The sequence below is a fragment of the Oncorhynchus mykiss genome, chromosome 6 (assembly GCF_057628025.1).
Source record: "Oncorhynchus mykiss isolate SJ-2025 chromosome 6, ASM5762802v1, whole genome shotgun sequence".
In the NCBI taxonomy this organism is placed as follows: domain Eukaryota; kingdom Metazoa; phylum Chordata; class Actinopteri; order Salmoniformes; family Salmonidae; genus Oncorhynchus; species Oncorhynchus mykiss.
Window position 1 is genome coordinate 17,606,994 of NC_143027.1, and position 25,633 is coordinate 17,632,626.

Here is a 25,633-nt window from a genome sequence, read left to right on the forward strand (position 1 = left end):
TCCTTTCTTATTCGACAATAATAGTCTCCCTGTTTCTGACCCTTTTCTTCTGTTTGGTGCCCTAATGAATACGACCAAGATTGATAACATTTTTCTCTCTGATTTTTACCAGAGGGAATTTCCCAAGTTCTTCACTTTCAGAGCCAGAGACGGGGTAAAAAAACAACAACATATTTACACAAAATAGTTCTCACAGTAACTGGACATTTGTTATACATGAACAACTTTAAAACACTTGTAAACTATCTCTCTCTCAACACCCACCCTGCCTCTCTATCCCAGTTCCAGGAGGACCGTATCTACAGGAACCTGGAGCCTGCTCTGGCCTTCCAGCTGGAGCTGAACCGCATGCGTAACTTTGACCTGACAGCCGTGCCCTGTGCCAACCACAAGATGCACCTGTACCTGGGCTCCGCCCGTGTGCAGGAAGGTGCTGAGGTCACCGATTACCGCTTCTTCATCCGAGCCATCATCCGCCACTCTGACCTCATCACAAAGGTACAGGGTGGAGTCAACGCCACACAAAGTTAAAGGGATACTTCGGGAATGAGGCCCTTTATCTACTTCCCCAGAGTCAGATGAACTCATGGATACCATTTTTATCTCTGTGGCCAGTATGATTGTAAATAATATTTTTTTCTTAACTGACTTGCCTAGTTAAATAAAGGTTAAATGAAATACAAATCCCTTTAAAAATACATGTATTGTTTTTGTTTTCTTATATTTGAGATAAATAGTTTGTCTTGCTAAGAATAATGTTTTTATTTCATAGCTCTTGCACCTCTCTCTCTCTCCTCCAGGAAGCATCCTTTGAGTACCTGCAGAATGAGGGCGAGCGTCTTCTCCTGGAGGCCATGGATGAGCTGGAGGTAGCCTTCAGCAACAATAATGTGCGCACTGACTGCAACCACATCTTCCTCAACTTTGTCCCCACCGTCATCATGGACCCCTCCAAGGTCAGTGTGCCTCCTATCTGCACTGCCGGCTCCTCCATAGCGTGCTTAGCTAAGTGATTGACGACAATACTTTTCGTAATATTCCATCTTTGAAGGGGCTATGCAAAACTTTTACCTCGTGGGGTGCTCCAGGGCCAAAACAGGTCCTTTAAATGAACACACATATTGCCCAGAAATGACCTTATTGGACAGAAAAGAGCACACCTCTCCAGGCCTATGAGCAAAAAGATACAACTAAGGATTGTGTGGTTTCATGAATTAAGAAGCAAATGATCTTACATGATGGTGGCCTTAGTTAAAATGGTAAATGATCTTAGAGCCAACACAGATGCCAAACAGCTCTCTGTTCTTGTACTCTTGGATTTAAGTGCTGCTTTTTAGAGGTGGGTTGGCCTCTTTGGTCTAGTTCTACACCATATATACAAAAGTATGTGGACACCCCCATTCAAATGAGTGGAAATCAGCTATTTCAGCCACACCCGTTGCTGACATGTGTATAACATTGAGCACACAGCCATGCAATCTCCATAGATAAACATTGGTATTAGAATGGCCTTACTGAAGAGCCCAGTGACTTTAAACATGGCACCGTCATAGGCAGCCACCTTTCCAACAAGTTAGTTTGTCAAATTTCTGCCCTGCTAGAGCTTCCCCGGTCAACTGTAAGTGCTGTTATTGTGAAGTGAAAACATTTAGGAGCAACAACGGCTCAGTTGCGAAGTGATAGGCCACAAAAGCTCACAGAATGGGACCACTGAGTGCTGTAAAAATCGTCTGTCCTCGTTGCAACACTCACTACCGAGTTCCAAACTACCTCTGGAAGCAATTTCAGCACAATAACTGTTTGTTGGGAGCTTCATGAAATGGGTTTCCATGGCTGAGCAGCTGCACACAAGCCTAAGATCTCCATGCACAATGCCAAGCGTCAGCTGGAGTAGTGTAAAGCTCGGTAAAGATCGGTGTGGATGAACTTGACTGGCCTGCACAGAGCCCTGACCTCAACCCCTTTGTAGACCTTTGGGATGAATTGGAACGCCGACTGCGAGCCAAGCGTAATCGCCCGACCTCACTAATGCTCTTGAGGCTGAATGGAAGCAATTCCTTGCAGCAATGTTCCAACAAAGCCTTCCCAACTCCATATTAATGCCTATGATTTTGGATTGAGATGTTTGACGAGCAGCTGTCCACATACTTCTGATCATGTAGTGTATTTAGGGCAAGAGTTTTTTTTTTTCTCACCCTTTTGGAGTTCCACATGGTCGATTTTTGCATACTGTTCAGTTTCTATATGTTACCCCTTGGCAGCGTAATCAGAAAGCACAGGATTGATTTTAACTGCTACGCAGACGATACACAACTTTACATTTCTGTGCCACCGGAGGATTTTAGCTACACAGTTAAATTATTAGACTGTATTAATGATTTAAATACTTGGATGGCTCACAACTTCCTCCAGCAAAATCAAGACAAGACTGATGTACTTATTATTGGAGCCAAAGCACAGAGGGAATCTGGCTGCATGTTTTAATTCACAGGCAATAAAAATCAAACACCAGGTCCAAAAACCTAGGTGTCGTTTTAGATTCTGAACTCAATTTCGAATCACACATTAGGAATGTGACAAATTGCTTTTTACCACCTGAGGGACATTGCCATGGTGCGGCCGTTTCCATCTCAGGCTGATAGAGAGACTCATCCATGCTTTTACTACTGTAATGCTCTCTTGTCTGGTCTACTCAAGAAATCCGTTGTTCAACTGCAAAACATACAGACTGCTGCAGCAGACTGAGAGCACACATTACACCGCTTTTAAAGTCTCTGCACTGGCTGCCTGTGAGTTTTAGAATACATTTTAAGATTCTTCTATTGGTTTTTAAATCAATCGACAATTGTGCATCCCAATACATATTACACATGATTTTAAGTTATGTACCTATTAGGTCCCTCAGGTCCTCTGGCACTGGCCTTTTAACTATCCCAAAGCCCAGGACCAAGAGGCATGGAGAAGCAGCCATTAGTTATTATGCCCCCAGCCTCTGGAATAACCTGCCAGAGAACCTGGTGGGAGCCAAAACTGTGGAAATATCTCAGAGATCTTGAAACACCTTTTTAGCTTTATTTTTCCTCGGGTTGCTTTTTAGTCTTTCAGTTTTTATTGTTATTCTTTTATTTATATTCTCTTATGTTTGTTGTGTAGTAAATATTTCAGTTTTTCTATATTATTTTTTCCTGTGAAGCGCATTGCATTCATGTCTGAAATGTGCTATATAAATAAAGCTTGACGTGTATATGAACTATACTGTATGTGTTGCCTCTCTGTGTCCTCTCTCTCCCCCTTCCCCCTTTTAGATTGAGGAGTCAGTGCACTCCATGGTGATGCGTTACGGTAGTAGGCTGTGGAAGCTCCGGGTGCTCCAGGCCGAGTTGAAGATCAACATTCGGCTGACGCCCACCGGGACCGCCATCCCCATCCACCTGTTCCTCACCAACGAGTCAGGCTACAACCTGGACATCAGCCTATATAAGGAAGTCACAGACCCCTCAACAGGACAGGTAGGTAGATCAGGAAGAGCACTATAAACCGGATCAGCTCACTTGCTTCCCGGTGCTACAGGAAATTGCCACTCACATTCAGTGTGCACAGATTGGTACAGACTGCACAGCCAGAGAAATGGTGTTGAATAAGCAGTGCAGGAGTAAAGATTCTACCATTAATAAAGGTTTCATAGGGCATTCGTGAAGACTAGATGCTTCACAAATCATTGATAAGAACTTTCTTTTTAAGTTTCTCTATCAATTCAAAGCTATGAGCTTCTGCTGACCTCCGTCTCCGATCTCTAGATCATGTTCCAGTCATACGAGGACAAGCAGGGCCCTCTGCACGGCATGCTCATCAACCATCCCTATGTCACCAAGGACCTGCTGCAGTACAAGCGCTTCCAGGCTCAGACCCTGGGCACCACCTACGTCTACGACTTCCCTGAAATGTTCCGACAGGTGGGGTCCCTCTCTCTCTCTACCTCTCACTGTAAAAGTTTTTACCCTTGATCCTTCCTCTGTTTAAGCTGTGCGGACTGTATTTCTTTTTAACCCATGTGTCTCATAGGCCCTCTTTAAGCTGTGGGGTCCGGGTGACAGTTACCCTAAAGACGTGCTGATGTGCACTGAGCTGGTGCTGGACCCGCAGGACCGACTGGTGCAGATGAACCGCCTGCCTGGAGACAACAAGGTAGAACACGTCATGCTCAAGTGGATTGGAAGGAACTGAAGCAAAGATAAGCATTTATTTTAAATCCCCTATGTTGTCCCAAAACCACATGGCAATCGCATATACCCTTCTTCACTCTCTCTCCCTCCCAGGTGGGAATGGTAGCCTTCCGGATGCGGATGAAGACGCCTGAGTATCCCGAGAGCCGCGACATCATCGTCATCTGCAACGACATCACCTATATGATTGGCTCGTTCGGGCCCCAGGAAGACCTGCTGTTCCTGCGGGCGTCGGAGCTGGCCCGGGACGAGGGCATTCCACGTATCTACATCTCAGCCAACAGCGGGGCGCGCATTGGCCTGGCCGAGGAGATACGACACATGTTCCAGGTGGCCTGGATCGACCCCCAGGACCCTTACAAGGTGGCTTACCACCAGGCACTACTTACCAGTAGACTCTATGCCAGACCATTTAACTATTGATGCACTCAACTCAATAGTCATTCTAAAAAGGTCTTTGGGTGCAGGGTAGAAACTTGTAAGGGCATAACCATGCTGGTAAAGGGGGGAAAACACACTCGCTGGAAATACTCATTCAAAATGTAAATCATTTGCTGCAGTAGAGGTCATGGCAATCAAACATGTTCCTTTTCTGACTTACCGGTATTCCTTCCCTCCACATGTGCTGGTGGCATGGTCTACTAGGTTTGACAAACAGAATTGTGATCAGAACAGTGGTGGGCGGGGCATAATGTAATCACTATCAGCCTCTACACAGTCATGCCCTGTCTCTGTCACTGTGTGAGCCCTCTTCCTTTGGACTGATGACTGTTTGTTTTATTGTGTCCACCTGTAGGGTTTCAAGTATCTGTACCTGACGCCCCAGGACTACACCCGCATCAGCTCCACCAACGCTGTCCACTGCCACCATGTGGAGGAGGGAGGGGAGTCCAGGTAGGACACACCCCCTTCACCTGGGGCTAGTCACCCCTTTATCAAATAGCACAGCTTACACACACAGTTTGTTATCCCAGAGATTCGCTGACTCACTCTCTCTCACGCTCTCCCATCCCATTGACTGGGCTCCAGGTACGTTATCACTGATATCATAGGGACCGAGGAGGGACTGGGGGTGGAGAACCTGAGGGGATCAGGCACCATCGCCGGGGAGACATCCCAGGCCTACGATGAGATCATCACCATCAGCATGGTCAGGAGGAGACGTCACATCACCACAACAGACAGACACGCACGCAAACCGCGCACGCACACACACACGTCTCTTCGTCTGGGGTTAGATATCCCAGGTGGTTAGGCCTACCATGCCTCATAGCTTATGTTAAAGCCATGTTATGTCCTGGTTACTGCAGGTGACGTGCCGTGCCATTGGGATCGGGGCCTATCTGGTGCGTCTGGGACAGAGGGTCATCCAGGTGGAGAACTCCCACATCATCCTGACTGGGGCTGGAGCCCTCAACAAGGTATGCCTCTGTCCTGTCTGTTTGGATTCATCATGCTTTTGACACCTTGTAAGACTTTTCCAAGAAGTGAACACAGGTCCACTATTAGGATAACATAATGGTAATTTGAGACCATATCAGCAGTGGACTGACAAGGAATATATCAAAATATGTTTTTTAGCTAAAATACCCCTTTAAGAAGAATCGTATTTCATAAATAGTGAAACTATTACTTAAAAAAAAAAAAAAACTATTTTAAATAACCATTAATGCCTTCTGCTTTTCAACCACTTGGACGGCAGGTAGCCTAGTGGTTAGATTGTTGGGCCAGTAGCCCCACTGTTCCCCGGGCCGCAAAGAAGTGGATGTTGATTATGGCAGCCCCCCGCACCTCTCTGATTAAGTTGAATGCATTCAGTTGTACAACTGACTAGGTATCCGCCTTTCCCTATCCTTTCCCTGTTGCGCAGCATCCGAACCGGATGAATGTAATCCACTGGATATGTGGTGTTTTTTCAGTTTCGTTGACAGTGGAGCTGTTTTCATTGCAGGTCCTGGGCCGAGAGGTGTACACCTCCAACAACCAGCTGGGAGGCGTCCAGATCATGCACAACAATGGCGTGACACACAGCACGGTGCCTGATGACTTCGAGGGCGTTTTCACCATCCTGCAGTGGCTCTCCTTTATGCCAAAGGTACATTCTAAGAAGAGAAAGAACATCCTAGCCTGATCCCAGATCCGAGTAGTAGTGCTGATCTAGGATCAGGTCCCCCCTGTTCATATAATCGTATTCATTATGATCTAACAGGCAAAACTAATCCTAGATCAGCAGTTATACTCTGAGACGCCAAGTTGGCAAGACCGCACAAATAGATCTGGGACGAGGCAAAAGATGTCCGGTAAGAGGTCAAACTCAGCCGACCAACCCCCAGATAGAAGATCTCAGAACATTGTTCTACTCTGGTTTCAGAACAAGCACTCTCCGGTGCCGGTTATCCCACCCAAGGACCCAGTGGAGAGGGAGATTGAGTTCACCCCCACCAAGGCTCCCTATGACCCCCGCTGGCTACTGGCCGGGAGGCCCCACCCCAGTAAGACACACTCTGCAGAATACATAACCCTCTTAACTCTGCCCAGATTCTATTTCCCTATGGATATATCACTATCATTTTGATTCCACGGTGTAGTGTACTGTATTTTGAATCGAACCAAAACTATTTAAAGTGCATAAAAAAATGCAATAGACTTTACATATTAATGTGGACGACTAAATCAACTCTGTTTGTGTGTTGTGTTTAGCTGTGAAAGGAGCCTGGCAGAGTGGATTCTGTGACCATGGCTCCTTCATGGAGATACTGGGATCTTGGGCCCAGACAGTAGTGGTAGGCAGAGCCAGGTACGCACATACGCACAATAGCAACTTGTAATCTAAGAATTCTGTGATAGAAATGCTTACAGAAGACATACGAGTAAAACTTCAAGTCTGCGGGTACAATGCATTATGATGAAATTCTAATGCATTTGAATCCTTACTAAATACCAGCCATTTTGAGTCAGTAGAAAACGTTTGCTACATAGAGAGAGACATTTGAAGTGTTATAATATGACATTATAAAGTTCCATACATGTTGACAATATGTAAAGCATCATACCTACAGGATATGGAACCCCTGAGAAGTTAGTGCTCAGAATGTAAATTAACAACTAACTTGTAACAAAAAAACATCACAGGTTAGGAGGGATTCCTATTGGTGTCATCGCAGTGGAAACACGCACCGTTGAGGTGGCTATTCCGGCCGATCCAGCCAACTTGGACTCTGAGGCCAGAGTGAGTGGCTTAGTGTCCACATTGTACACTGAGTGTACAGAACATTAGGAACACCTGCTCTTTCCATGACATAGACCGAACAGGTGAAACCAGGTGAAAGCTATCATTCCTTATAGATGTCACTTGTTAAATCCACTTCAATCAGTGTGTAGAGGATTTTTAAGCCTTGAGATAATTGAGACATGGATTGTGTGTGTGTGAAATTCAGAGGGGGAACGGGCAAGACAAAAGATTTGTGTCTTTGAACGGGGTATGGTAGTAGGTGCCAGGCACACCGGTTTGAGTGTGTCAAGAACTGCACCGCTGCTGAGTTTTTAATGCTCAACCGTTTCCAATGTGTATCAAGAAGGGTCCACCACTCAAAGGACACCCTGCCAACACGACACAACTGTGGGAAGCATTGGCGTCAATATGGGTCAGCATCATATTTAAAAAGTCAGTTCCAATACCATATTTACATGTGCAGGGATACTGGAGTGATGGAGGTAGATATGTATAGGGGGAGGTGACAGGGATACTGGAGTGATGGAGGTAGATATGTATAGGGGGAGGTGACAGGGATACTGGAGTGATGGAGGTAGATATGTTTAGGGGTAAGGTGACAGGGATACTGGAGTGATGGCGGTAGATATGTATAGAGGTAAGGTGACAGGAATACTGGAGTGATGGAGGTAGATATGTTTAGGGGTAAGGGGACAGGGATACTGGAGTGATGGAGGTAGATATGTTTAGGGGTAAGGGGACAGGGATACTGGAGTGATGGAGGTAGATATGTTTAGGGGTAAGGGGACAGGGATACTGGAGTGATGGAGGTAGATATGTTTAGGGGTAAGGGGACAGGGATACTGGAGTGATGGAGGTAGATATGTTTAGGGGTAAGGGGACAGGGATACTGGAGTGATGGAGGTAGATATGTTTAGGGGTAAGGTGACAGGGATACTGGAGTGATGGAGGTAAGGTGACAGGGATACTGGAGTGATGGAGGTAAGGTGACAGGGATACTGGAGTGATGGAGGTAGATATGTTTAGGGGTAAGGTGACAGGGATACTGGAGTGATGGAGGTAGATATGTATAGAGGTAAGGTGACAGAGATACTGGAGTGATGGAGGTAGATATGTATAGAGGTAAGGTGACAGAGATACTGGAGTGATGGAGGTAGATATGTTTAGGGGTAAGGTGACAGGGATACTGGAGTGATGGAGGTAAGGTGACAGGGATACTGGAGTGATGGCGGTAGATATGTATAGAGGTAAGGGGACAGGGATACTGGAGTGATGGAGGTAGATATGTATAGAGGTAAGGTGACATGGATACTGGAGTGATGGAGGTAGATATGTATAGAGGTAAGGGGACAGGGATACTGGAGTGATGGCGGTAGATATGTATAGAGGTAAGGGGACAGGGATACTGGAGTGATGGAGGTAGATATGTTTAGGGGTAAGGTGACAGGGATACTGGAGTGATGGCGGTAGATATGTTTAGGGGTAAGGTGACAGGGATACTGGAGTGATGGAGGTAGATATGTATAGAGGTAAGGTGACAGGGATACTGGAGTGATGGAGGTAGATATGTATAGAGGTAAGGGGACAGGGATACTGGAGTGATGGAGGTAGATATGTATAGAGGTAAGGGGACAGGGATACTGGAGTGATGGCGGTAGATATGTTTAGGGGTAAGGTGACAGGGATACTGGAGTGATGGAGGTAAGGTGACAGGGATACTGGAGTGATGGCGGTAGATATGTTTAGGGGTAAGGTGACAGGGATACTGGAGTGATGGCGGTAGATATGTATAGAGGTAAGGGGACAGGGATACTGGAGTGATGGAGGTAGATATGTATAGAGGTAAGGTGACAGGGATACTGGAGTGATGGAGGTAGATATGTATAGAGGTAAGGGGACAGGGATACTGGAGTGATGGAGGTAGATATGTTTAGGGGTAAGGTGACAGGGATACTGGAGTGATGGAGGTAGATATGTATAGAGGTAAGGTGACAGAGATACTGGAGTGATGGAGGTAGATATGTATAGAGGTAAGGGGACAGGGATACTGGAGTGATGGAGGTAGATATGTATAGAGGTAAGGTGACAGGGATACTGGAGTGATGGAGGTAGATATGTATAGAGGTAAGGTGACAGGGATACTGGAGTGATGGAGGTAGATATGTATAGAGGTAAGGGGACAGGGATACTGGAGTGATGGAGGTAGATATGTATAGAGGTAAGGGGACAGGGATACTGGAGTGATGGAGGTAGATATGTATAGAGGTATACATTTTTATCAGTCATATTGCTTGGGGATAGAAGCTGTTCAAGAGCCTGTTGGTGTCAGACTTGGTGTCAGACGTGATAGACCAGTACCGCTTTTCATGCGGCAGCAGAGAAAATTGTCTATGGCTTGGGTGGTTGGAGTCTTTGACGATTTACCCAGCCTTCTTTTCAAACCGCCTGATATAGAGGTCCTGGATGGCAGGGAGCTCAGCCTCAGTGATGTACTGTCCGCACAACCCTCTGTTTTGTACACCTAGTGTATGTTGTGTCATTTAATGATTACGTAATGGACCTGCTTGTGTCATATGCCAAGGGGACCTGTTAGTAAGCCGTCATTAATAAAGTTTTGATGCCTTCGATCATTTAGAAAAGAAATGCATGATCTGACAAGGTAACACAGACTGAAATGACAGCTACACCAGAGTGTAATATCCCTCTCTGTGCGTTCCTCTCAGCTGGTGCAACAGGCTGGCCAGGTGTGGTTCCCGGACTCAGCCTTTAAGACAGCCCAGGCCATCCGTGACTTCAACCGCGAGCGGCTGCCTCTGATGGTGTTCGCCAACTGGAGAGGCTTCTCCGGGGGAATGAAAGGTACAGACTGGTAGACCTGGGTTTAAATACAACATAAAATCATTTCAAATACTGTATCTGTGCCTGATTGAGCTTGCCTGTTTTAAGGAACCAATAGAAACGTATAGAAAAGTGCAAAGAATGCCCGTCTGGCAGATTAAAGTAAAGCTCAAAATATTTAAAACATTTCAAATAGTATTTGAACCCAGGTCTGGTACTGACTGGAACAATAACTGCCACTAAAACACCCCAGCATTTAAAGAATAAAATAAAACCATAACTACTCGTCCGTTTCTCTCAGCATTTATAGAATAAAATAAAACCACAAGTCCGTTTCTCTCTCTCTTAGACATGTACGACCAGGTGCTGAAGTTCGGTGCCTACATCGTGGATGGCCTGCGGGAGTTTCGCCAGCCCGTGTTGATCTACATCCCGCCGCACGCCGAGCTGAGAGGGGGATCCTGGGTAGTGATTGACCCCACCATCAACCCTCTGTGCATGGAGCTCTACGCAGACAAGGAGAGCAGGTGGGCCTTTTTACATTTACACAGGAGAGAAGCTTCCCTGCATTGTGAATGAGTTGCTCTCTTACTCTCTCTCTTTCTCTCTCTTCATCTTTACCCTCCCCTTATCTTCCCTCTCCTCTTCTCTGTCTGTCTCTCGCTCTCCCTGTCCAGGGGTGGTGTGCTCGAGGCAGAGGGCACTGTTGAGATTAAGTATCGCAGGAAAGACCTGTTGAAGACCATGCGCCGAATCGACTCAATCTACGCCATTCTGGCTGAAAAGCTTGGTAAACTCTTACAACAGTACCTGTAGTTTCACCCATATCTACAATAGGCATTATGGGTTTTTTTCATTAGCATTATAACAGTTGTTGAAGTTTTGGCATGTTTAGAGTAAAAGGAGTATGTCAACTATTTAAAAAAAACAACTGGTTCATTAGGCACCAAACAAAAACAATCAGACTGAAGCAGGATAAGACTACCTGGATTTGTCCAACAAGAAAGAAACATTTTCTGCTTTCCATTGGAGACACTGGCTGATAAATCCTCTTGACTGACCAGGTACACCCGAGCTGACGGACAAACAGCAGCGGGACCTGGAGGCCAAGCTGAGTGCCAGAGAGGAGTTCCTACTGCCCATTTACCACCAGGTGGCAGTGCAGTTTGTGGACCTCCACGACACTCCTGGTAGGATGCAGGAGAAGGGTGCCATCACGGTAAGAATCAACTTTCCTCTCTGTATTTTCAACAACACTCCCTGTGTTATGATAGTCAATCAAACAAGAGAAGGTCCCAGAGCCAACACTGCAAAGCAAAATAAAGTTGAAGGAAATTACAAGTGGAGCACATGGGCTGGCAGGAGATGCATGTGTCGTGGCCAGTCCTATTCTCTGTACCTGCAATGGGACAGGGGCATTAGTGTCCCTCCCTCTCACTCTATTGTCTGTGTAACCCGGGGGTGGTCTGTGTAACCCGGGGGTGGTCTGTGTAACCCGGGGGTGGTCTGTGTAACCCGGGGGTGGTCTGTGTAACCCGGGGGTGGTCTGTGTAACCTGGGGGTGGTCTGTGTAACCCGGGGGTGGTCTGTGTAACCCGGGGGTGGTCTGTGTAACCCGGGGGTGGTCTGTGTAACCCGGTGGTCACATGCAGGACATCCTGGACTGGAAGAACGTGCGGAGCTTCTTCTACTGGCGTCTGCGGCGCCTCCTGCTGGAGGGCGTGGTGAAGTGTGAGGTCCTGCAGGCCAACCCAGAGCTGAGTGACGGACACATCCAGTCCATGCTGCGCCGCTGGTTTGTGGAGACTGAGGGAACAGTCCAGGTATGGACGTCACAACCGAATGTCTCCGTTCATGTCATACAAGTGGTGTTATGCTATTATAGTGTAGTAGCCCTGTCTGAAACATGTCCTAATTGTCACCCTCTGACAATAAGGAGTTATTTTTGATCCAATGTTTAAGATGTTGGGTTACTGCGTGGGAGACACAATCTATTTCACTACAATCCATTGTGTGGAGAAGTGTTTTAGAGTGAGATTCTGTGCCTCATTTCCAGGCGTACCTTTGGGACCACAACAAGGCGGTGGTGGAGTGGCTGGAGAAACATTTGACCAAAGAGGACGGCACACGATCAGCCATCAGAGAGAACATCAAGTACCTGAAGAGGGACCACGCCTTGAAACACATCCGCAGGTACACACACACACGCACACACACACACACACACACACACACGCGTGCGCACGCATGCACTTGAATGCACTGTGTGTATATGGCAACTACCAGTAATCCTATTGTGTATACTGTGTTTGTTATTCTAGCCTGGTGCAGGCCAATCCTGAGTTGACCATGGACTGCATCATCCACATGAGCCAGACCATCACTCCGTCCCAGAGGGCCAAGATTTCCCACCTGCTGGCCACGATGGACGGCACGGCCCCCAGTTAAACTCCAGGTCTGAGCTGAGCTGCCTGACTCCTACACAAGACATCTATGTAGTTTTCCCATACGAGAGAGACTAGAGAAGTAGACGTGTGGACCCTAGGGCCAGCATCTTCTCCAGTGCATCCTACTTTATGTTGTAATCAGGTGAGCCAATAAAGCTAAGACTAAAGCTTGTCTTATTCTCAGGGTTAGGGCTAGTTAGTGCTACTCACACACTGTAACCAGGCACAGCGTTGTTTCACCTTGCCACTGCACATGTACCACATGCTGTGATTGGACATGTTTAGGATGTTCCAACCATCTCAGATCTATCTCAGATCATTTCAAATACTGTATTTGAGCTTGCCTGTTCAAATGGAACCAATAGAAAATGATCAAAGGTACCAACCACACCCACCTGACACAGGCAGGCAAAAAAATGGTCTGGTTCCATGTAGCGGTTGACATTGCTGTGATCAGAGGGAACCGCCACTACTCACTGGCATTTCAAATGCACATTATCAAAAGGATGGGAAAACCCACATATTTAAAAAATGTAACATTCATTGAATGGATTGAACCATGGGCCTTTTTGTCAGTATTCTAATAAAGATTCTCATTGCTATCCTTTGAATGTACGGCATACTGTACGAAGGGGAATGTTCTTTTTTCTTTCCCTAATTAAACCAAAGGTTTGTTTTTAGGTCAGTGTCGTCTTTAAAAGCCTGTGTGCAATTTGAAAGTCAGGTAAAAGCTTTTTTTGTACTTAACGTTACCACCTGGTGTTTATTCTTGTACTGTTGAATTTCTTTCTTTGTATTATTGGTGTTTGACTGAATTAGAAATACACATGTGTTTTTCCTGAGTCATTTCATTTGTATTTTTTTGTTGTCAATTGCTAAGTTTCCATCCAATTGGCGACAGATTTTCATGCTAATATTCTAAAATTAGCATAAAAACAATATGTGCATTTTCCCACCAGAGATGTGTTTCCATCAAATTGCCTTGTTGTGGATAAAAGGCTGTGTGTGATGAGCTATGCACAAAAAAATTACTTTTGCTGTTAAATTCCCATTTACCAAATTTTAAAATTTTAAAAACAGAAATGGGTTTCCGTCAGATTTTCAACTTTACTGATGGTTTTAACATTTTTTTATTTATTTATATAGCGAATGTGCTCATTCAGGTCAAATCATTTGCGTGCTAGCCAACAACTCTCAGATATACAGTGCAGGTAGGCTAGCCTACATGATGAGATTGTCATGGACAAAAGAGTGAGATCATTTTGATTTGTCAAACGGCAGCCAAGCTTTGATCGTCATGTCACCAGAATAAGACCCTCAATATTTATTGGAAAAGAGCATCAAGCTCATCACCGTGCACTTTCACCACCCTGTGAAGTTCATCATTTATTTAATCTGTAGCCTAATTAACCGCATGCTTTCCCAACCAGTCTAGTGGGAGGACCACACAACATCGCGTGACTCCAAGTTTACTTTGATATGATGGTTATTATAGCAATATTTATGTATAAAGGCATTTTCACCGCCATTTCTCACATAATACATTTTACAGATACAAAAATAACCCACCTTATAATAACCCACCTTATAATAACCCACCTAATAATAACCCACCTTATAATAACCCACCTGATAATAACCCCGTATTTTGTTTTGTCGACATTTGTGAAGTTTACCTACAAATTTGCATCAGGCCTGTTGTCACCTTTCTTATCCAACATGTACTTTACTCGCATAAAAAGGTTGGATGGAAACCTGGTTATTGATGGTGTATACATGGTGTGTAGTCTGGCTGAACAATATAAATGCCACTAGATAAATTCACACCCATAGTACTTGTATGGTGCTCATTTGGAACAAATGGACACCTAAAGAAGATCATGATTTGTGCTATCTTTTTGTATGTGATATGAATACGTGTACATGTTTTCATTGTGTTTAATAGAATTCTGATTGTTGCTTAAACTCAGGTGAACAGGGGCAGACAACGGTGCAATGGATGAATGACAAAATTGTAACCGAAAGACCCCAAGCTATTCTCCTGCTGTTGCCTTCAGCAAAATATCAGATATCCATTTGAAATTGTGTTAATAATATATATAAAATATCTGCTATTTTGTGTACGTAACCCTAATAAGAGGTAAAGTAAATAAATGTAATGAATCTATTTTCAGCACAAAACTGAAACTGATTTACCCATTGTGATTTTATTGTTTTTGTGTAATTTTAAAGTACATGTAGCCTGACAGTCATAAAAAATCATTTCAATGATGAATTCAGAATTTGACTAATTTTAGCATATTTTCCAATGCTGACCTGTTTTGGAATGTATGGGTAAATACTGTTTAAGAAACTAAAGCTTTTCTGTGGAGATAGAAGGGATTTGAAACATACAAATATATACAGTAAACCGTGTTTGATAAATTCTTCCCTTTCTCCAATATAAATAAAACATCACAGTAATACTTCCTAAGATGATACAGACAACAGATAAAGAACCGGGAACTTAACAGTATCATGGTAAGGCTTACAAACACAGGAATGCCAATGGTACAATAACTAGCAGATGGTAAGTTAGTAGTTGGTGTACTACAGGGTAGCACAGCTTCTTGAGTCTTTGCCTGGCAAAGCTCCACCAGAGATGTCCGTATATTTTTGTCAATGTGCTCCTAATTTGAGTTTCCCTCTTAGCCGCCATTGGTTACTCCTCTTGCTTACAGTACACAGTACCTTCGGAAAGTATTACAACCCCTGGACTTTTTCTACATTTTGTTACGTTATAGCCTAATTCTAAAATGTATTAAATATATTTTTCAGCAATCTACACTAAATACCCCATAATGACAAAGTGAAAACAGATTTTTATGTATAAAAAAACAAAAACAGAAATACCTTATTTACATAATAATTAAGACCTTTTGCTATGAGACTTGAAATTGAGCTCAGGTTTCCATTAATAATCCTTGAGATTCCACCTGTGGTAAAATCAATTGATGGGACATGATTTGGAAAGGCACACACCTGTCTATATAAGGTCCCACAGTTGACAGTGCATGTCAGAGCCAAAAACAAGCCATGAAGTCGAAGGAATTGTCCGTAGAGCTCCGAGACAGGATAGTGTCGAGGTACAGAACTGGAGAAGGGTACCAGAACATGTCTGCAGCATTGAAGATCCCCAAGAACACAGTGGCCTCCATCATTCTTAAATGGAAGAAGTTTGGAACCACCAAGATTATTCCTAGAGCTGGCCGCCTGCCTAAACTGAGCAATCGGGGGAGAAGGGCCTTGGTCAGGGAGGTGACCAAGAACCCAATAGTCACTCTGACAGAGCTCTAGAGTTCCTCTGTGGAGATGGGGAGAACCTTCCAGAAGGACAACCATCTCTGCAGGACTCTACCAATCAAGCCTTTATGGTAGAGTGGCCAGACGGAAGCCACTTCTCAGTGAAATGGCACATGACAGCCCACTTGGAGTTTACCAAAAGGCACCTAAAGACTCTCAACAAGATTGTCTGGTCTGATGAAACCAAAATTGGCCTGAATGCCAAGCGTCACGTCTGGAGGAAACCTGGCACCATCCCTACGGTGAAGCATGGTGGTGGCAGAATCATGCTGTGGGGATATTTTTCAGTGGCAGGGACTGGGAGACTTGTCAGGATCTAGGGAAAGATGAACGGAGCAAAGTACAGAGAAATCCATGATGAAAACCTGCTCCAGAGCGCTCAGGACCTCAGACTGGGGTGAAGGTTCACCTTCCAACATGACAATGACCCTAAGCACACAGCCAAGACAATGCAGGAGTGGCTTCGAGGCAAGTCTCTGAATGTCCTTGAGTGGCCCAGCCAGAGCCCGGACTTGAACCCGATCTAACCTCTCTGGAGAGACCTGAAAAGAGCTCTGCAGTGATGCCCCCCATCCAACCTGACAGAGCTTGAGAGGATCTGCAGAGAAGAATGGGAGAAACTCCCCAAATACAGGTGTGCCAAGCTTGTAGCATCATACCCAAGAAAAATCGAGGCTGTCATCGCTGCCAAAGGTGCTTCAACAAAGTCCTGAGTAAAGGGTCTGAGTACTTATGTAAATGTGATATTTCCATTTATTTATTATTTTAATTAGCTAAATTTTCCCAAAACCTGTTTTTGTTTTGTCATTATGGGGTATTGTGCGTAGACTGATTTAATCAATTTAAGAACAAATTGTGGAAAAAGTCAAGGGGTCTGAATACTTTCCGAAGACCCTGTATGTGTGTGGTTTTAAAATGATTTTGATCAAATCAGTCTCCAAACGGACCTCTTTCTCCCATCTGAAGTAGTGGCTTGGGGACGGCAACACAAGTTGCACTGTCATTGTGGACAGAGAAAACCAATGAGGGTTCACGCTTTTCAGTCAAAGAAGATGTGGGGGGGTTTTGGTGCCAGTAGTGGGATTGACAAGTAGAGCCTCTGTGCGAAACAAAAGAAGGTATTTTGATTCTGTTGGTGATGCATCACTACAGCTCTGTCTTTGACTTCCACTCTGTGGTGGGGATGTTTTCATTAAAGCAGGGCGGTGATGGGCTTGCTGTTGCCTGGCGTCCCCATGTACTGGGAGGAGAGGGCGTCCAGGGTGGCGTATGAGGTGAACAGGCCCGTCGCCTGCAGGTCTGAGAAGGGCATGCTGCCTCCACTGGAAACAGGAGGGAGGCTGCCGGTCATGGCGCCCAGGTCACAGTCAGACAAACGCAGGGGAGAGTTACTGAAGGTACCCAACGCTTCCAGGTTAAAGCTGTCGTCTTTCATCTCCTCCCACAGGTTACCTGAGGACAGAAGGAACTCATTTTGTCACGTCAATGGTCATCACTGCTTCTAAGAGACAAGAAAATGGCCAACTCCAGTGCAAAGTAACATTGGTTTGAGGATTGTTCAATTAGTATATCATGTTGTGACTAGGTGCTATAGCTACCCACCTTGTAGAGCGAAGTCCATGATGCTGGGGTCCAGTGCGTCCACCTCTGCGTTGACGTCACCGTGGAGACTGTAGAAGTCATGAGGCTGCTTGCCGGGATGCTCGGTGGCAAGAGGGCTGTGGGAGAGGTCAGGAACGGTGTGGAGGGGGGGTGTCTGGGCGGGGGATACCGAGGCCAGCCTGGCCTGGGCATTGGCCTGGAGCTGGGCATGAAGCTGGTGGTGCATGGGCAGGCACTGCAGGGACAGGGTGACCACGGGCTGGGGCTGCATCTGGCCTTGGACAGGCAGGGTTAGGCCGGACGGACAGCTGGGGAGACGGGTCATCCCGGGGTCCATGGGCTTTCGTCTGCAGCTCTCTGGCCGGTCCGTGATCAGCTTGTCCAACTCATCTGACAGAGAGGGAAAAACAGGGCAGTTTAGCAGCTGATGACAGACTGATGACTGTCCATTTAAAACAAAACACTTAGCAGAGTCTAAGCATATTAGTGTCAATTGGAACATAGCCAACTGTACTGTAGCCGTGACAGTTGCCACATAGACATAAAACTGAGGAGGAATAATCATCTTCATTGGTGGAGGGTCATGTTCTTCATTGATGGGCCGTGTTCAATAGAGCACACACAATTTTTCAAAAACATTTTGCAAAGGAAAACAAAAATGAGTTCAGGTTGTTCCTCCCTGTTTCAGTCCCTTTTCCTCTATTTTGTGCCTATTGAACAGGATCCAGGTTGTGTGTGAATAGACCTCAGTCAGCCCTGTGGTCTCACCTGGGTTGGCCATGCTGCGACGGATGGCTGGCAGGTCCTTGCGCTTCCACTTCTGCATCTCCTCTTCCATCTTGTCGATCTTGGCCGGGTTCAGGGCCCAGAGGCAGCCCTTACGCGAGGAGCCGCTCATCTTGTTCTCCACCTTCTCAAAGCACTTGTTTAGAGACAGGTTGTGTCGGACTGAGTTCTTCCATCCGTCTGGTGCTGTCTATAGGGAAAACAACCCCAAGTAGAGGAAGGAGACATTTAAACGACTTACTAAACACAATGCTAACTTCCATGCAACATATCTGCTTCCCCAATCCCTATTTGAATATTACGCCAGTTTTCTGGACCCGGTCCTAGACTAAAAAGCAGGTTCAATGGTGATTCTTCATTGAGTATGCTTTTTATTCCAGGGTTAGGCTTAAACTGGGTCCGAGAAACCAGTCCTTAGAGGATCTACTCAAGTCTTACCTTAAAGTAGGGGAAATGCTCCTTCATAAAGCTGTAGATCTCGCTGACAGGGAGACTGCCCGTCTTGCTGTTCTTCAGAGCCATAGCAATCAAACAGCTAAGGATGGATCAAAGTAGAAAGACAATATTACCATTTAGTTATAAATCTAGGAAGTAAATACATTTCATATGGTTGATAATTAGACCAGGGTCTTGTTCATTAGGCACCAAAGGGAAGAAAATTGACTTAAATGGGGAACTACCTGAACTTGTCATTTTCCTTTGTGTGCCCTAGTGAATATGACCCGGGCAATACAATACTACTGTAATGCCCCTTGGCCCAGGGGAGGCTTACCTGTAGGAGTAGATGGGCTTGGGGAAAGACTTAGGCTGTAGGTCCTGGTTTTGTGGAGCCAGGCGCGGCTGTGTGAACAGGTTTTGGTTGTTGAAGGAGACATTGCTATAGAACCCAGCAGGAGAACACTGAGAGAAAATGAGAGAACAATCTAGAATATTTGTAATGTATATTATTTATTTTAAATAAAAATAGTGTTTTAATTAATGCCATATAAACATCAAACCCTTAATCAGCAGTAGGCCGTAAACAAATAGAATAATCTCTAACACTACATTAAGTTGCTCATATACCCATGTAGTAACACTGTAATTACGCTAACATTACTGTATTAATAGGTTGTTACATTGTCATTTACTAAATACTCTTTACAATAAATTATATGTAACAATTCATTTCTAATTCACAAACTGTATCCACAGCCCAGTTGTAGGGATGACGTAGTTACCTGCTGGCTAGCCTGGGTCAGAGTGAAAACTTGTTGGGCTGTAGGTTGGTAGGCAGAGGCAGGACATTGGTACCCTGGGGAGGGCTGCCCATTCATGGAGAATGGAGACATCTGTGGAATAGACCCAGGGCAACTTCAGTATATTTACTATATGATTTCATTTAGCTAGAGAATAAGCACTGATTAATAAAACTGTTTGGATAAATCATATATGTATTTTTTAATGTCAGGATGCATAACTTACATTTCCGCTGTGGGGGGTGATGACGTTAATTCCCAGGGGGCTGTGCTGCATGTTGCTCTGTAGGTGGATCATGGATCCCTGTCCCCCTGCCATGGTCATGTTGTTCAGCTGAGCTGTGAGGAAGGAAGCAGTACAAAATCCAGGTCTGTCTTCAATCTCCACACATCGGCCCTGTTCCAATACTTTAGAGATGCATCCTTCCTCGCTTCCTCGAGGTAAGCAAATGTGATTGGATAGGGCTGAGCAAGGCTACCACCCTATTACTTTTACCAATTTAAGTATTCTGATACATGATTGTGCTTCAAGGAAGATAAGAAGGAAGGATGCATTTGTAAAGCATTAAGACAGGGTCCATGGCCCTATCAAGTATCAGTGTAGGCCCAAGTCTATATCCCCTTATACTGCACTTTAATCATTCTATTGGTCTTGCCAGTCTCATTAGCCAGGTTGGCAGTTATGCTTCCAACTGTAATCATTTTGATCAATTTGTCCTCTTCAGCATCAGAGCCCAGAAGCACTCCTGAACTATCCAATCAGAGCGTGTGTGTGGATTTGAAATGGTGCAGGCTCCCCCAATTGGCGTGTGTGTGTGTTTTTGTGTGTCTCACCTGTCTGCTGCTCAAGCAGGCTGCCCCCCTGCCCCTGGGAAGGCCCGTTGAAGTCTCCTCCGCCACCACCGCGACCATCGGCCATCTGCTGCAGCCGGGGAACATCTACAGATGTGAGCCATGACAGAGACTGCAGTTCCCCAGGGAGATCCTCTTGAAGCTGGGAGGGGTCTGTGGTCAGAAGTCTGCAGGGACGGGACACAAGCAACAAAACCACTCAGATACACAGCCTAGCATACAACTGTAGGATATATCCAGACCTGGATTCAAATACTAGTTGAAATCAGTATTCCCATGGAAGCAAAAAAATAATAATCCCAAAAGTACAAACCCCAAAACAAATGTGTAAGTAGCCACTTTATAAATAGTATTCATACTATTCAGGTCTGGTTATATCTAGGGAAAATATACAGGACACTGACTGAACAGACATGTATTCCATTAAACCTAAAGTAATGCATCCAACATTGGTGTGGGAGAAGTGAAAATGAATCATAATCCAGGAGTATAATCTTATCTGGGATTTACCACAAGTATATTATAGAGTGCTATTTGATTAGCTAATTACTGTAATAGTAACATTATGGATAAAAAGCCAACATTCTCGTTATTATTAATCCCTCTTCAGTAACTTGCTTATGACCTTCCTCATCAACAATTTTAATGTTCTCATCTACTTCCTGAGTTTTGGGAAATACAAATAAAAAGAAGTGATCATTAGATTTGCAACATAACCACCAACAATGATGATCAAGTTGTGTCAACAATGAATTCCCATACCTGCGTACAATATTTGTGAAGATTTACTGCTTAATTTGTGCTTAATCGGGGCATGGGGTGCCAATCAGCTTTTGCTCATTATTTCTTTTAGACAGGAGGGTTCTGCAAGGAGAAAAGAGAAGAATCCTCTCCAGTCGTCTCTCTACACACTTACTGTAGAATAGTTCAGTAATTGGGGTCGCTATGACGACACTCACTATTCAGTTACTTTGTGGGTCTGGAGACTGTAGGATCCCCCGCTCCCCACCCCACCCCAACTGCAAACAAAATCACCCCTACATCAGGTGACTACAATCTCCCTCTACCCATTGGCTGAATCATAAGTAAACAGCGCATGAGATCATTTGAAAATATGGGAGAGCGGCACATGTCGCTCTGCAACAGTTGGCCTTGTCTATTGAAAAATGATCACCTATTGTGTCCCAAACGACAAATCTGTCCAGTGGCACGTGGCCCTATTGTTTCCACCCAGACCCTTCCTTGATTGTCTCTGCCGTTTTTTTAACGTTTTTTTTTTTTACCAGCCCCTGCATTAATCTGTTGGAATGACAGTCCTCACACAAGAGGGACAAATAGGATGCCATCTGCTTCCCTGTCCCTCTCCCCTCACACTGTCCCCCCTCCTCCACCCAGAAGGGCAGTAGACGGGGCCCTGGGGGACTGAGGGAGGAGGGTGGGGTTGATGGAGGTCAGCCTGTCACCTGAATAAATGACATTTCATCCAGAGCTTTGCCTTAGCACAAGGCTTTGGACACCTTGACTGCATGTGCTAGTAAAGGCTTGTGAATAACCGTCTCTTTCAAAGCAGAGTGACAGACGCTCCTGTGAAACTGTACACCACAGGCACCACCACAGACACCTATTTCTACTTGAGATTTGTAGTATGAGCTCCCTCTACCCCCAAAAAAGACACATGCACACATGCCTACATACATGCACACACACATGCGTGTTCTCTCTCTTTAAAAAAACGACAAATATATGCCTCACCAGCTGTAACCCTGAGTTAAGGCTTAATCCAAATAGGTAAAACACATTTTAGAGAGCTAGTTCCAATGGAAGCATATAACAAGATTACTATTTTGGCCTTAGGTTGTATTGAGTTGAACATCCCTTAACGTGATTTGTCATTTACCTTGGCTGTAGTCGGATCCATAGGGTCCCATTCATTCTGAAATGTGTCTAAATCACCTTACAAACAGACCAATCCAACTCATATTACAGCAGTATCCTTTCCTGAAGGACATGTCTGAACTTTTTTGGGGTTCAATCCACTTTTGAATATTGTCAATGAGTTGCATCAAAGCAAAATCTGAAAGTGGATTAGGCCTATAACATGATAACATGACTTTTCAAAAATCTAATGTAGACACGATATTCAGAAAGGGTACATTTGTAATATAGGATTTGGGTATTTGTATGGTGTTTTGGCCAAATTTTCTAAATGAATGAGGAATTTACTACAGCCAAGGTACAAAAATCAGGTTAGGTTTTATTTGTGAACATGAATATCCCTTCAACGATTAGTGGGATTTGATCAAAACATTTAAACTTGATTGGAAACAGTCATAGCCTATATAACACAATTTATATGTAAAACACATTCTTAATGCTTTTTTATTTTTTCCTGAAAATCTGAAAAGCATCTCTAGGCCTAAGCGAATCACCCTAAATATTTTTACAGCAATTAGGATGCCTCTTCCCTATACACCCCCACTTAACCCACAATAAAGAGCATGTTCAACGAGGCACGGCATGCTGGTCTATAGTGTCCCCCGTCTAGCACAAGCCGCACAAGCTTTCCCAGAGGTTCAATACTACACAGACCCCACTCCCACCTCCTAATTGTGAGCCACTTCTCCTCGCTAGTGACCCGGAGAGCCCCATCTCCCCCTTGGAGCCGGCGGGCCAAGAGGCTGAGTCTCACTGTGTGCCGGCAGCGGGAGTGTAAACAGAGCTGATGGTTTCTGACAGATCCATTCAGACAAAATCATTTATTCTTAGGTAGTGGGTTTTTTTCTCCCCTTTTTCATACACCACCTCCCTTCACTGAAAGAGCTGTCCATCTACCGTTGGATTAAAACTACAGTATAGGGAGTTTTTGGAAAATATATATTGGAGTTATCCTTATACCTCAACCTTTTGAATCATATTTGCCTTTTTTTTTGTTAAGTGGAGCCAACTTTACAAAGATACAACTTTGATCAAAAAGCGTATCATTGCAATTCACAAATCCAGTCTTACCTGTAATCTTGTGGAGAGGGATGATGACCTGAATTTTCTAGAACTCCTGACATCCTGGATGTAATTCCACTTTCTATCATTTCCTGGGATATTTGATAATGCTGAAACAAGGAAAAAGTGCCTCTGCATAAGACATCTAGGCTTCAATACTTGATGTCATTTAGGTCTAGACCTATTTCTTTTTTTAAACTGACCAAACAATTTGAATTTTGTTTCCTTGTTTTGTCTACTCATTATATAGGCTATGATTATGACCTTTAGATAAATAAAATATTAGCACATCAAACAGACTACTTATGGAGGAAAATAAGTATTTATATTATGTATGATATAGTATTATGTACTACATTAATCATATAGGCTACAATGAATGCACTATTTAAAAAATCTGAATCTGATTATGATCAGTTAATAACAATAATGATATAAGCTATCATGGAAAAAACATAACAATTGCAAATTAAAATAGACAACAAAAATACTTTAGATGTTTTTATACACAAGTTACAGGGGTATCAGTTCACAAATGTAGGCCTATGCTTCAAATTAATATAACATTGACGTTTTACAATACAGAAAACAAATGGATTGCTATTTAATAAGCATTGGAAATGATAAGGCTATTTATTAATATTTTTTTACTGATAAAAAAAAAACTACTTTTTGTGCAATCCCTAAATATAGCAGCGTTTCCCACCCTTTCTGAAATAACAACAATGACACAAAAATGAAAAGTCCTCTAATATAAATAATCCCCTCTCACTCAAAGTATCATAACTATTTGCTGACATTCATCCTTGTCATACCGGAAAAAGTTAAATCTTACCTGTTCAGGATAATCTGCAGAAAATGTTAGTTGTTGACGAGTCCGTGTAGTCTACTGTGTTTTCACTGTGCTGCACTTGTTTCCGAAAAACCGTTTTTAAATTTCCCTCTCTGGAGCTGTCCAGCACACTGTCATGCGCAATAGGCCTATCTACCTTAACGGAGCCTGTTGTTGCTCAAAGGGCAGGATCCTAAGGGTTTGACAGCTGCTGCCAATGTAACAACTTGTAACAGACTCCCGTGGAAGACAGTACACCATCCGAATGGACAAAAAAAATATGCAGTCTGATCTCACTTTTTGTATTTACACCTAGGCTAGTATTTCTTTAATTACTGTGATTGTGGAGTTTCTGGATAAACAGTAGGTTATCCATGGACAATGACGAATTTGAGAAAGGTTGGTTTCAAAACAATAAACCACTCTATAGCTGTAGCCACCCAGTCTCTATCCAATATAGTTGACAATTGTCATTGTACGGCGACATATGGCAGCATACTTGTGTGATACTTTTTATTAGTCAGCTAAAATAAATTGTTTGGTCAAGATCGAGGTGCAGGTGCGCCTTTAGATGCGTCGCTATAGCCTACAATACACAACATTAACACATCACTTTGCCCAGTCTTAATTTGAAATCAGCGCTACAAATTAAAACAAATTAATGCAAATAAAAAATAAGAGGAATAACTGCTTAAGAAAGATGTAGTCCTATAGCGTATTTGTACCCTATACAATTTCCCTTCGATATAATGTCCAGTCCTCCCAAGTTCCAGTTTTCAAGTATTCCAACATAGTAATTATTAGAGACCTTCGACTCTTGATGGTGTCTATCGCTGCTTGTTAGCGTCTGAAACGGAATGAATGTGAATTAAAAGGCGAGTGCTTGTAGACAATTTGTTTCCCCGCCGCTGCACCCGCGTCTTTCTCCGTACAACAGCGGGAAAAATAGGCTGGAAGGCGCGCAGGGGAGGTAAAAGGTACATGAGCCAAGGAAACAACAGGGCTGCAAAGTTGTCACTTGTCAGAAGAGATTTGAGCTGGTGATGTCAACCTGTGTTATGGGACACTATTTCGACTTCAATCTTAGCGTACTTTAGGTGACAATATACATTGGAAGTAATAGACTCTTATGGGCTAAACTGCCAAAGACAACTGCTTAGGAAAGGTGGGAAAGTTGTCTACCTCACTGTTGTTTTTGTGGGTGTACCAACTTTAAAATCTGTTGTCCACGTTTACATAAACAA

The 25,633-nt window shown here is 44.1% G+C and overlaps 2 protein-coding genes across 6 annotated transcripts in view; one reads left to right on the forward strand and one right to left on the reverse strand.

Moving 5' to 3' along the window:
* Positions 1 to 15,013, forward strand: part of LOC110525352 (acetyl-CoA carboxylase 2) — a 59,242-nt gene extending 44,229 nt beyond the window's left edge. For 3 of the 5 annotated variants that reach the window (XM_090237082.1, XM_090237080.1, XM_090237081.1), the window contains 21 exons: positions 113 to 154; positions 283 to 498; positions 801 to 956; positions 3,306 to 3,509; positions 3,798 to 3,953; positions 4,063 to 4,185; positions 4,317 to 4,586; positions 5,020 to 5,117; positions 5,253 to 5,373; positions 5,534 to 5,644; positions 6,175 to 6,318; positions 6,595 to 6,715; positions 6,924 to 7,020; positions 7,356 to 7,452; positions 10,179 to 10,314; positions 10,643 to 10,820; positions 10,971 to 11,083; positions 11,358 to 11,512; positions 11,946 to 12,116; positions 12,350 to 12,486; positions 12,615 to 15,013. In XM_090237082.1, the coding sequence (XP_090093208.1) occupies positions 113 to 154; positions 283 to 498; positions 801 to 956; positions 3,306 to 3,509; positions 3,798 to 3,953; positions 4,063 to 4,185; positions 4,317 to 4,586; positions 5,020 to 5,117; positions 5,253 to 5,373; positions 5,534 to 5,644; positions 6,175 to 6,318; positions 6,595 to 6,715; positions 6,924 to 7,020; positions 7,356 to 7,452; positions 10,179 to 10,314; positions 10,643 to 10,820; positions 10,971 to 11,083; positions 11,358 to 11,512; positions 11,946 to 12,116; positions 12,350 to 12,486; positions 12,615 to 12,741 (2,973 nt within the window). In that variant the 3' untranslated portion in view covers positions 12,742 to 15,013. The remainder of the gene's footprint in view (positions 1 to 112; positions 155 to 282; positions 499 to 800; positions 957 to 3,305; positions 3,510 to 3,797; positions 3,954 to 4,062; positions 4,186 to 4,316; positions 4,587 to 5,019; positions 5,118 to 5,252; positions 5,374 to 5,533; positions 5,645 to 6,174; positions 6,319 to 6,594; positions 6,716 to 6,923; positions 7,021 to 7,355; positions 7,453 to 10,178; positions 10,315 to 10,642; positions 10,821 to 10,970; positions 11,084 to 11,357; positions 11,513 to 11,945; positions 12,117 to 12,349; positions 12,487 to 12,614) is intronic. The other 2 variants (XM_021605386.3, XM_021605387.3) reach the window with 1 other exon arrangement.
* On the reverse strand, positions 14,932 to 25,335 carry foxn4 (forkhead box N4). The gene is made up of 10 exons (XM_021605390.3): positions 24,393 to 25,335; positions 23,567 to 23,667; positions 20,543 to 20,727; positions 19,935 to 20,047; positions 19,691 to 19,801; positions 19,243 to 19,370; positions 18,909 to 19,005; positions 18,453 to 18,660; positions 17,685 to 18,074; positions 14,932 to 17,534 (listed from the first exon to the last, which is right to left on the reverse strand). Exons 2-10 carry the CDS (start codon positions 23,644 to 23,646, stop codon positions 17,275 to 17,277), a joined length of 1,572 nt encoding a protein of 523 aa, XP_021461065.1. The 5' UTR covers positions 23,647 to 23,667; positions 24,393 to 25,335; the 3' UTR covers positions 14,932 to 17,274.
* Positions 25,336 to 25,633: the final 298 nt, after the last annotated feature.

Coding starts and splice junctions, on each gene's coding strand:
- foxn4 (XM_021605390.3), bottom strand. CDS start 23,646: ATGATAGAAAGTGGAATTACATCCAGGATGTCAGGAGTTCTAGAAAAT. Junction 19,371..19,690: donor TGACCCAGGCTAGCCAGCAG/GTAACTACGTCA, acceptor ATTTTCTCTCAG/TGTTCTCCTGCTGGGTTCTA. Junction 17,535..17,684: donor CATGGACTTCGCTCTACAAG/GTGGGTAGCTAT, acceptor TTCTGTCCTCAG/GTAACCTGTGGGAGGAGATG.